The sequence below is a fragment of the Miniopterus schreibersii genome (assembly GCF_964146895.1).
Source record: "Miniopterus schreibersii genome assembly, chromosome: 22".
Classification (NCBI taxonomy): Eukaryota; Metazoa; Chordata; class Mammalia; order Chiroptera; family Miniopteridae; genus Miniopterus; species Miniopterus schreibersii.
Genome location: NC_138124.1, coordinates 4,266,023 through 4,278,129, shown reverse-complemented (window position 1 = coordinate 4,278,129; position 12,107 = coordinate 4,266,023). Strand labels below are relative to the sequence as shown.

At 49.1% G+C, this 12,107-nt stretch overlaps 1 protein-coding gene across 11 annotated transcripts in view; it reads right to left on the bottom strand.

Annotated features, from left to right (window-relative positions):
* The window catches only part of NTRK3 (neurotrophic receptor tyrosine kinase 3), a 326,297-nt gene that overhangs the window by 66,355 nt on the left and 247,835 nt on the right, over window positions 1-12,107 (bottom strand). For 2 of the 11 annotated variants that reach the window (XM_081124366.1, XM_081124367.1), the window contains exons 14-15: window positions 11,331-11,465; window positions 7,832-9,907 (exon numbers count right to left, since the gene is read on the bottom strand). The exons of 6 other annotated variants lie outside the window; for them this stretch is intronic. In XM_081124366.1, the coding sequence (XP_080980492.1) occupies window positions 9,789-9,907; window positions 11,331-11,465 (254 nt within the window). In that variant the 3' untranslated portion in view covers window positions 7,832-9,788. Of the gene's footprint in view, window positions 1-7,831; window positions 9,908-11,330; window positions 11,466-12,107 lie in introns of those variants that run through there. 3 more of the 11 variants (XM_081124358.1, XM_081124359.1, XM_081124357.1) reach the window with 2 other exon arrangements.

Here is a 12,107-nt window from a genome sequence, read left to right as displayed (position 1 = left end):
CTTCCCAGATCAACATGGACACATGTTGGTCAGCCCAAACCAAGATGTTTCCCACCCATGTTGAGCGGGGGTCCCCCGAATCCTTGCTTGAAGAGGCACAGACTGGAAGCTGATGGGGTAGAAAGAGGTCCTGAAGGATGTGCTGAAGAAGTTTCAAGAGAAAGAGAGAACTCCTGCCTTTTGCAACCATGATTTCTAGAAATTGCCTCCCCTCAACTCCCATATCAAAGGTGATGAATTTTCTTAATTAAAACAATAGTAATAATAATAATAATAGATAATTCAAGGAGAGGTCAATAGCATGTCACCAATAAGAAAAGTTTTTCAAGTTCAAGGACAGGGCAGCTTAATAATGGAAAGTGAACTATCATCTGAAGCCCAGCCACTTCTTTACAGCCTGCTTCCATCTTCTGTGCTATAAATAATGCAGAGTTTTCTTTTTTTCTTAAATATCACAAAACCAATTCGGAATCTTTATGTGAAGGATTCTGCCGTGTCCTCTCTCCCTCCCTAACCGGCCTAGGCAACTCCCAGGAGAACAACCCCTCAAGCTTTAACATTTATTCTTTGACATTTCAGACTATTTGTTAGGCAGAGCTGCCTTCTTGAGATCAAAGTCAGAAAATCTTGCCGAGAACTCCCACTTGGCCCTGTCCAACTGTGACAGAGAGGGTCTGTTAACCCCCAAGCATCTGCTTCCTTCCTTGTCCAGAGAAGTCCACCAGCCCTCTCTGGAACGGTGGCTCTCTCCCCCTCTAACCACCTTCCCCTTGCTTTCAAGCCTCCCCAGCATTCGGGAGGGGGCAAAGGTCATTCTTCCCAGGCAGTACACCAAGGCACTCAGCAAAGAGAGCCAGACTCAACAACCAAAAGATGTCCCCCACTTGGAGACAATAGTAACTCATGGGGACAGGCACTTGGGGCACCTGTCAAGGCAGGGTCTTTTATCTAAACTCAGAGACACATACAGAACAAGGGGAGGTAACTTACCCCATGTCATTTTGTTAGTAGCAGTGTTGACACTGGGCTCCAGGTCTTCATTTCTCTGTGCTACCACTAGGGGATGTCACCTCCAGCAGCCAGAAAGGGTGGCCAGGATTAGCGCTGGAGTCTTAGGCTCTTTTGTGAAAAGACTTACCATTTTCTTCTGACAGATCACAGGGACAGTTTCGTGTACCTGCCCGCAAGCTCCCAGATCATTTCTGCCTCTATGCAAAGCAGGAGACAGGAGTGAGGACTGAGCCTACAGCTGGGCATTGGGGTGTGTTGTTGAGCTTGATAGCTGAAGGTTTGTGGTTGATTAACACATCCTGCTTGGTTCTTCTTTAAAAAGCTTCTCATCACACCATAACCCAGTGTTTCCTAAAGTGTGTATGTCAGTCTCTTAATAGGTGTTAAATGAAGAGCATTCTATGTTCGATTAGATTTGGAACGTGGTAGGTAGGATTAAAAGATGTATTTAAAGCAGGACTTGTCAGAGCCTTTAATATTCTTATGTGCATTATGAATCTATAAGCAATGGCTATACCAAGCAACAGTCTCCAAAGTTACTCAATGGACTCTTAGCACTTCACGAGACTAAAGGGAAGCATTGCTGCAGTCAACGGAAAGGAGGCACTTGATCCCCACAACATCATTCATCTAAAAGCCAGAGGAAGTGGAAGAGGTTTCTCTCCAAGCTGGGGATTTCAAATTAAGAGAAGACCATATTGCAGAAACTGAAGCTTTGCCCAGAAAACTTATCAGCTCGGCTGGGACAATAGTTGGTCAAGCGATTGACCCAGTAAACTTATGAAGGCAGCCAAAGACATCTTCCTGCAAGTGTGCAATGGAGTTATTTTGGTGTTCTAAAAGACCAGACTGGCCATTTGATATTAAAGGTACTAGGCAGCAATTGCCCGTTATGGTAGCAAGAAATATCAAATTGACAGCCATAAAGATTGATTCCATGGAAGGCCATTCTCAGAATGTGTTCTCTATGGGTGGTGCCTCCTCTGCTCCTCACGGACTGAAGTTCTCACTGGCTGGCTCTGCGTCGGGCTCCCTCTGAAGTGAAAAGCTTCCGTCCAGAGCTGTGGCCCTCAGATGGGAGCAACCAGAGAGAGTGAGTCACGGATCCTGGCTGTGCCCTCTCGGCCAGCCTGAGCTTTAAGAGACTAACACTCATGACAAAAACTGCTTTGAGAGTTCTTCTCAGGCTGTCATGTGAGTTTTCTCTCAGAATTAACACCAAAGGAAAGCTGACACTTTGATGTATATATAAGACATCAGCTGGACTTAGTTAGCAGCTAGCCTGTATTCTGGAATTCTCCTTCTCCCTATGACTGTCTGTAGGAGGGCCCTGGACGCAGACTTTAGGACTCACTCTTCTTGACTTTGGCAGCAGGAGGGCAGATCTTGGAGACTGCTTGTCTGGCCAGTGCTGAGAAAGACTGAAGTGAGAGAGCCTTTGTAGGTCCCCTGTGTCATGGAGTCTAACCCCTGTCAGCTTCAAACTCAAGGACTCTCCATGTCGTGTGTTCCCGACATCCTCAAGAGCCTGGTTGTGTGAAGTAAATATTTCCCTAGGCCTGTGCAGCTGAAAAAGAACCATGTCACAGACTGTACACAGATGCCATTCCTCTAACAGCACAGTGAACCCTCTCCCCAACCCTATACCCTCTCTTTCCCTGACAGGTCCATTGGGGGGGGCGGGGTGTCAAGCTTACATGATGTTTGGCCAAAAGCTGTTGCATACCTTGCAGAATAAAGAACATGGCGATGCAATTCTAAAACAATGCAAGGTCTAAAAGAGACCAATGCTAGTGTGAGCTTCTGAGTATGAAAGTCAGTGGCATTTCAGAGCTCTGTAAAAAAGTATCAACAGGCCACATTTGAGAGCAATGAAGTCACTTTACTGGGCATAGGTCCTTGCCCTTCTCATTGCAGAATGAACTTGGGACAAAAGAGGGGAGACCATGTCTTTTGTAAGGGAAATAAGCCAATTGCTCGAGTGAGGCCCCCAAAGGCAGAGCCAGGCTTCATTTTGCTGCTGTGATAACAGCACATGGGTGGGAGAAACCAAGAGAAAAGGGGAGCTGCAAAGACAAGTTAGTTGTCATTGTTACCCACCAAGGCCTCTGGTGTTCCTTACCAAACTCGGGCTTGGTGAGGCTTCCTGAGCTGACATGATGCTCTGTCCCTCAAACTCTGATGAAGTCACAATCAGGGACCACAACCCTGGGTCTCACCCCTTCGGGTAGCCTCACTCCTCTGTCCTCAAAGCCTCTCCATAGCTGACTGGGGAGCCCTGACCCGCCCTCTAAATTCTCAGACATCACTTGACATCGCTCTCAGGCAGGGGTAAAGGGAGAATTGCTCAGAGTCTTTGCCTCTCAGAAAAGCCAAGCTCCGCTCTTCTGGTCTCGGGCCACATGCCCGTCTCCACCCTCAGCCAAATTAAAGTCAGGTTCATGTACATCACAGAGGCCTTGAGCAGCTCCTGCCTGCACAGGGTCAAGGGAAAAAAACCACAATCCTGCAACATCCAGGGCTGCCTTTGGTACTGTGTAGGAAGCTCATGCATCTCCTGTTTTCTAGGCTTAAGTTTCACCAAAGCCCTCAGAGGCAGGATTTCTCTACAGCTCTGGCTGTTCTCTGGGAATTTGGTGATTGTGCCTTCCCTTTCTACTTCAAATGGCTCCAAATTCCTTTCCAAACTGGACCTGCACAGACCTGCTGAGGCCTTGGGCTGGAGGCCTTTGACACAGACCCTGAGCCATCAGGGCCTCTGTGTCCCTGTAGGACACAGCCTAGGGCTAGCCCCAGCATTGTCCTCATTCTCCCCAGTTCCCACCACCCCGCCCAGAGCACACACAGCACAGAGCAAGGCATTCAGATCCATCTGAAAGTCAGGGCGGGGGGGAAGATGTACCCTCCGAGGTACACACCCAGATATTTCACAACAGGAGAAAGTGTCTTGATGGGAAGGGGTCTTGAATACAGGGGTCTTTGACCTTATCCCCCTGAGCAAGAGCTTTAATCTCAAGGGGAAAATGGGTCACTTTAGAAAAATTTTACCCTGAGGAGGAATTACGATTAAAATCCTACCTAAATGGGCCTCAGGATCCTGATGGAATTTCTAAATCACCCCAAAGGCAGACAAGGGACCTTATCTCTTGCCAGCACATCTCCTTCAACTCCCTTCTGGGTTCAAGCAGGGCTGAAGGAGGAGGCTTATTAGCTCTGGGAATATACTGTCAGATTGAGACTGTCTTCTGGGGAGGTGGAAGGTGCAGGGGTGGTAACAAGATTTCTAAAGGCAAACGCTGAGTCAGAGCTATCCAAGGAAACTGGAGGTGCAGGCAGCTTCACCCACGTTACCAGCATTAGCGTGGGAACGTGGTAGGCAGGCAGAGCTAGGAGGGTGGGTAGCAGAGCTCCAGGCCTCACTGGACAATTGGATGCAAACCAGGCACCCCATCACGTTTCCTCCTTGCTGCCCTGTCACCTCTGCTACTGTCATCCTGAAGAGTTTTCCCTCTGTCCCTCCCAAGGAGCCTCAGAGCAGCCAGGGTCGCCCCTCCCTGCCTCTGCCTCACTTTGCTGTCCCTTCAGTCACCCTGGCAGCAATGTGTGAGCTCAGACAGTAAACCTGAAGGGACGAGGCCCTCTGCCTAATCCAAGTCAAGCGTCACTCAAGAAGCTATACAACAATGAAGTTTTCCTGCCTTGATCTGCCTAGCTATGTGCTGTCTCCTTGGCATCACACCCTCCTTTGCTCCTCACCATGGTATCTGTGATGCTTCTGCTCCACTCAAGCCTGGGCTTGACCTTCACGAACCCGGCTGAGCCAGGGGAAGTGTTGTGGCCCAGTACTGTGCTGAGGTCACACCTGTGGCTGGGACGTGGTGATGTGGCTGGTGGCAGCTAGGCTACAGAAAGGTATTCCCACACAAGAAGGGACTGACAAGGCAGCCCAGAGGCCAGCTTCTTGACTCCAAATTAAGCATGCTTGGCATATGTACCTTCCCTGGATGAGAAGCATGCGGCTGAGCTTAGATACACCAGGAGGCCTCTGAGGTGGGGTGAAGAAAATTCAAATGGGAGTGGAGAAGTCACTCCCTTCCTGTCTGAAGCTGCTAACACCTGCTCAGACCTGGGCAGCAGCACCTATCATCCAACAAGTCCTCCTCAACACTGAAGGTGCCACGATTGTTTGGAAATCTCACCAACTGCAAACCAGGTGATTAATCTTAGATCTAAGACCAACCAACTTTCAGGCATCCGGGGACCCTAAATGCTAGAAAAGGTGGAGAAAGAACACTGCAGACATTCTTTTCTGGAAGTCTTTAAATCACCCTGTTCAGGTGGTTGCAGAAGAAATTCAGGGATGACGTCTAGCCCCAAAGATCCCTGAAAGCCTTTATCCTGGGAGTGAGGGTGGGGTCCCATGATCATGGAGCTCCCCAGGATGGCACAGCAGCCAAGAACACTCTCAAGTCAAGAAGGCCTGGTGTCAGTCCTGGTCAGGGGGTCATAGCTGTGAAAACCTGGCTGGTTCCTGAATCTCTCTGAGCCTCAGCTTCCTCATGGGGAAAATATGCCTGGCACTGAGTAGCTGCTTCATAAGTTCGACATCAGATTATTACTAATGCTCCACAGGGAGCCCATTCTTTGGTGCTTGGCAACCAGCTCTAGGATCTGACCACATAACCCTAGTGGGAGAATCCGGTCCTTTCTAGAATAAGATCCCGTAAGGCCCTACACCTGAGTTCACCACTGGCTTACACCTTCATAAGGGTGCAGCAAGTCCCCCAGTCTCCAAGCTTCAGTGAACACGGCTCAGAAGCAGTACCCCTCAACTCCTCCCTCTAGAATGAAGAGTCAGACAACATAGGGCAAGAATATGGAGTTCACGGCCTGTCTCAGCTCTGAACCTGTCGCTAAATCCCCTAGGGCCAATATGTAAGATTAAGTCAAACAAAGCTACTGTGAAATCCTGTGGGTGAGATTCCAAACCCAGAGGTCAGGGAGCTGTGGGTCTTGCTGGTTCCCTGAACCTCCCTGCAGGAAGCCGCCATCCTTCTGGACTGAGTGCCACTCTCCAGGTCTGCCCTGAGCCAGCTCTGACTGCCCTGGAGCCTCTAACAGTGGAGTGAATGCCTGGGACTTCAGGACCCAGCTGGGAAACATGGAAAACAGAGTCCTGGACCTGACCATTGCTCTCCAGTCTCAGTCGGATCCGCATTCTGCCTTGCAGCTTCCCCATGCTTCCCGGCCACCTGCCACTGTCTCTTTTGCTGCTACTGCTGACACTCTCAGCTCTGCTCACATCTTCTCACTGGCAGCACACAGCTTTGCTTTCTACTTTATAGGCACAATAGAAGCCACCAGACAAGACCCCTTCACACCTCCTTACCCCAAATCTTCTAAACCCCATGTTTTCCTGCTACATCAGGAGAGCTCTCCCTCCACATGGCTGATGCCAGCCCCTCCTCCTGAGTCCGGTGTTTTTCCCTCTGGTTTCCTCAGGGACCATGTCTGTTCATCATCTCTACTCCCATGAATTAGCAGGCTCTAATGTTGGAATGAAACAAAGCTTCAGTCTCTCTCTTATTAATAATGAAATGCTCCCTTGAATCCATGCAGCCCAATGGTCCCAAGGACAATCCCCATTCTTGGGACATCCCTGTTCCAACTCTGGAACCTTTGAGAACAGGAGAATGCAGAACTGGGCAACCCCCACCCCAGGAGGGAGGCTTCCATTTGGGGGGGGGGGGCTCAACCAAATTAGACTTAAACAGGAGATTAAGTGAGATACAGAGGAAAGTACCAACCTAACCTGATCAGTTCCCTGTTCCACTTCCTCCTTGTGCTCACCCCTTTATTCTACTGTCTCCCCTTTACTTCCTAAGTAAATGGACTCAAACAAAGCCCGGTGGGGCTCGGTGAAGGATCCAAGTCCAGCCAGGAAACGGTCCCTGGCCCCGGACCTCTGCTCTCGCTCCAAATCTCCTACAAACGGAGTCCCTGCCTCCTAAAAGGAAGATACTGTAAGTTACAGAAGGCATTTCGACCTTTCTAGCTGTAGCAGAGCCCAGGAACCATGAACAAGAGAAGTGCCCAGCGAGCATTCTATTCTCAGTAGGACTCCAGGGCTCCTTTACTTCCCTCTTCTGGCAGCCACATGAGACCTGCTGTGGGAGCCTGGCCCACCTGAGTGTGTGTATGTGTGTGTGTGCGCGCGCGCGCGTGTGCGTGCACACATATACATTGGGTGTCTCCATAAATGATCAGCAGGTTGGCCTGTAAAAACCTGCAGCCCCATCTTCCTCTGGGCAAGGTCACCTCCCCAAGACCCACAGAGAAGAGACAAAACCACTCTCATCCCACTGGCTTGCTGGTGCATCAACCTCACTCACAGAAACCCCTATACATCAGCTCTGAAGAAAGGATCTCCATAAGTTTTGGCACCTATGACAAGACAACAGTCCCCCAGTCACCAAGGAGGCAAGCGTCTCAGTCGCCTGAGTAGTGTCTGAGGGAGTCAGGTGTGAATCTTGCTTCTGCCTCTTATGCTGTGACCCCAGGTGAGTCATTCAACCTCTCTGTGCCTATAATTCCTTCTAAGATGAGGAAACGCTTCACTGAATGGACTCTACCTGTCTGAAGGAGTGTCAATGAAAGCAACCAATGGAACAGACTGCAGACACCTTTGCAAACAGGACTTGGGCTAAGAAACTTCTTCAAAAGATTAACAGTAAAATGGGGGGGAAATGTGGGTAGCTTACAATTTCTATATGTTATTTCTTTGCAAAATTGCCAAATAAGAGGTCTGATCCAGTCATTTCATTAGAAAATAAAGTGTTTATTAAGAAACTATACACTGAACACTCCTATAGTCTCTGTGGAAACACAACGCCCCATTGTGATAGCACAAGGTGAGGACAATGGCAGAATAAAAGATGCTGGGATGGATGGAGCCTGGGAGGCTGGAAATGAGGTAATGATTACAATAATTAAAAACATCACCCTCAAGCTTACTCCTTAAAGCCACACTCAGGAGGAGGCCCTGGCCCACAGGGCTGGCAGGACATAGCAGGGAACAGCCTGACAAGAAGCAGTGGGAGCAGGATGGCGGGGAGCTGAAAGGGGCCAGGTAAGCACACACCTCGAGGCCCTGGAGAGACCCTGAATCTCCGTGTGATACTCCAGACACTCAGGTGCCTGGGAGGCCACCCCAGATACTGGGCAAGAACTTGGAAAGCCTCGCATTTTTAAACCCCATGGGAGCATCTGCAGAATCAGGCTGGGAACCTGGTGTGAAGAACCACCATCCACAGGACCCAGGACATCAAACCCTAAGTGGGAATCTTAACCGCCACGTAAGTTTGCCAAAGGCAGAGAATCTGTTATCTAGTTCTGTGCACTGCTACCCAAAACTTAGTGGGTTAAAACCATCACTGTTTTGCCCTAAGAGCTCCCTGGGGGAGGCCCCCTGCTCCAGGCTCTCCACCATCAAGGGGGCAGCCTGTGCTGACTTTCCGCAATGGAGGCACCATGGGTGGGGAAGCTGGGTCCACCCCAAAGTCCACTTAGCCAATGTGGCAGCAAATCTGGGAGAGTTTCAGACCCTACAACTGTGTCTTTTTTATCAAAGCAGGGGACAGTCATCCCTTCCATATCCCCAGTGGGTCAAGTTGAGAATGGGGGAAATAACCTCCCTCTTTGGGAGAGGGTAGCCATAGAGTAAGGCATGAGTCAAAGCAAGCAAAGTAAACACGCATATTGACCAGAGAACAGGATGACACTTCCACTGGTGCCATGAGAGGGCTGGAGGAGGCCAATTTTTACTTCTCTTCCCCTTCAGTTCCTCTTGGCCTTGAAATGGCGATTCCATTGGGTTCCGAAAGTTCTCAGAGTCAAGAACAAGTGAAAGTAGGGAAGAAACCCAATCCCGGGATCACGGACTACCAGGAAGGGCCTTGGTCCCTGGTTCCCTGGTCCCATGTGGTCCTAGTAGGATGGCCAATTCACAGGCAGGACCTCCTGCAGCCAAAGCATGTCTCACGCAACTGCAGATCTAGGGGCCAAGGAGGAGTCCTGGGGAAGTTCTCCTCTCCAAGGAGTTTCCTAATGCCACACTCACTGTGAGCCGTTCCAGAGAGAAGAGGAAGTAGGGGGAAACTGTGTCCAAAAAAAAATGTATAGTTTTTTCCACCAAAAATAGTATAGAAAATAACTGGTTTCCATTTTTTCCTCTGAGACCTAATCTGGTTCCAATACTTGGGCCTGGCTCCCCTCCTCTCACCACACTGGCTCCACCTCTGCTTAGATGCTCTTCCCCACTGGAGGCTGCGGGCGACGAGGTGACTAAGAGGTGAGCCAGGGAGACCCCACGCTTCCAAGCAGGGCAAGTGAGGCCGGAGCACGGCTGGACTTCATCAGGCTCTCTCGTGGTGGTTGGGTTGTTTTTGTAAAGCAAGAGAATGGCTAGCGTGTTTAAAAGATGGTTCTTGGTGCACAGATTTTTAATTCTCTTTATTGGCTCTAAAGATGGCGGCAGGAGCTGCCTCGGAGGCCAGACAAAAAGGAGCACAGTGATGACTGGAGGGAAAGGGCAACCCTGCCAGCAGTGAATGGGGAAACACCGGTCTCGGTGGTGTTAAAGAGTGTGGGCACCGGTGGCTCATGCAGTTTCTACTTAGCATCCCCGGATCCAAAGAGAACAACGCCTAGAGCTTCCAACCTCTCAGAGGGCCCAGCCTACCCAGGTGACATCAAAACAGGGAGGCTTAAAGGAGTTTTTAAAAGCCATGACGTCCTTTGCTGAAATAAACATTGACATCCTCAACATAGATGCCATGGTTAAGAGGCTTGGAATGTCCAGGAAGGCTTATTGGATTCAACATAATTTCTCTGAAACCTATAAAAAACAAAAACAAAAACAAAACAGAAAAACAGAAAAAAGCAAAATAAAGTAAAAACCAAAACCCCCAAAGAAGATCAAAACTAGGAGGACAAACAGAGAGGGAGCTTGAAAGGGGAAGAACTGGAGATATGGACACAGATATACTGGGAATAGCTACATGAACTGTCAGCAAAAGGGAAGGATAGGAGGAGGAAATTAACTTAAAACCAAGTGTGGTAGAGAAATCGGAAACACTCCATTTTGCTGCAGCCTCCACTGAACCCAGGAAGGGAAGTGAGCAAAATATTTGGGGGCTTGGCCTTGGCCTGTCAGTGGAAGAGCAGGAGCGGCCTCATCTCAGTGGGAGGCCCCTGATGAGGCCCTGATGGGAGAATGCTTTCTCAGAACTTACATTCTGAAGTTCACTGGGGGGCCATTTCTAAACCCAGAAGCTGGAATTATACAGACCACCTTTGACCACAGCAGGGGGTGGGAACTCTGTACTTCCAAGCCTACCTGTTCTTTCTCATTGACTTTTTCATCTCATTTCACCAGGTTAGTGAAGGTTTAGGAAATGACAGCTGATGTTTCAGCTATCTCATAATTTCTAGTCTTATAGGGGATGGGACTGTCCTGGAGGAGTAGCACTAGGGGCGACTAGTAGCACCAGGGAAGCCTCAAGCAAGGACTTCCATGACAGCACAGCTCCTTTCTGGCCACACTGCCATGGACTGAAGGGGGATGTCCAGAGTTGTGGGTGTTCCTGATTGCATCTCCAAAAGGAGGTTTCTCAGTCAACATCAGGTCAAAATAATGTTGGCAAAATAATATCTGTAAAGAGTGTGTTTGTTTGCATGTGCGTGTGCAGACAAGGTGAGTGCCAGCCTCTCATTTCAGAAAAGCTGTGTGTGGGTATGTGGAGGGCACCCAGGGCAGCTGGAATATGATGGGGAGATACTGAATAGGTTGCATTGAGACTTTCCCCTCATCATCATCAAAACAGAGTGGAGTCATCTTGGATGTTGGGAACCCTCCCTCTGCAGATTTGTGAAGATAGAGGGAACCTCCCTTATCTATGACATCATGTTTAGAGGGAGGGTCAGTTTCAAGATGTGATGTTTCTGTGATAGCTTCCCTGTGCTGACCAGGGGAAAGGGCTGTCTTGAGTCTGGGCAGCCTTCCTAGAAGGTCTGGGACACTACTGTTCCTCTCCAGGCCATGGTTCCTCGCTTGCCTCTCACACATCCCTCACCTAGACCCTCTGAAGTATCCTCCCCAGAAGATTCCTCTAATCTAAAGGTTGCTAGTAACAATCACACCTAGTCATTCCCGTCCTCTGGGACATCTGGAGACTTAATGAGGTCTCAAGATCTTAGGACTTGACATTGGTTGGGGGAGGGGTCTGTTCTGCATTCAAAAGTCAAAGGAGGTAACTCACCATGTGACCTTGGGTAAGACACTTCCCCACTCTGGACCTCAGGTTCCTCATATATATAGTGAGTTGATGGGACTAGATGATCTCTATTGTCCTTCAAGTTTAATATCCCATGATTGTCTATGTTTGAAAAGACCCCTGGCAGAAGAGGCAGACATGGGGGAATTAATGGTCAGTATTGAGCCCCAAGTGCAAAAACACAAGGAAGTATTTTTCTCAAGTGCACAATGCCAGGCAGAAATCCAGGTTTTTCCCAGCTCCTGCATTCACACTGCTTTACCTGTAGGGACACCTGGTTTATTTAGGCATAAAATCTAGATACATTATCCTCTGAGTATGGCACAGTGGCATTAAAGAACTGCACAAGGGAGTTAGGAGAAGAGACTTGCCATCACCGTGGACTCAGTCAAACCCTTTCTCTAACTTGCCTGGCCCTGTTCCCCCTTCGTGGGCCAGAGCACCCTGAAGTTGTGTCCATCACTGCTATTCTGGGTGATTCCCAAGGCTGGAAGGATGATTCTTATGACTTGGGTGATGATCCTGCAGGTTCCAAGACCCTCTCTCTAGCACCTTCTCTCCCATAGAAGAAATTCAGCTAATCTCCAAGAGAAAAACAAGTATACAAGAGAGAGAGGAGAAGGCGAGAGGGGTTATTCAGCCTCTTAAAATCTTTCTTGTCTTGGTTAGGACATAAATAGTCGGAACAACAAAAGCTGTTGGTTCACTGGGGACCCAAGGACTACAACGCCTATGAAAAACATCATTATAGCTTGAGAGTGA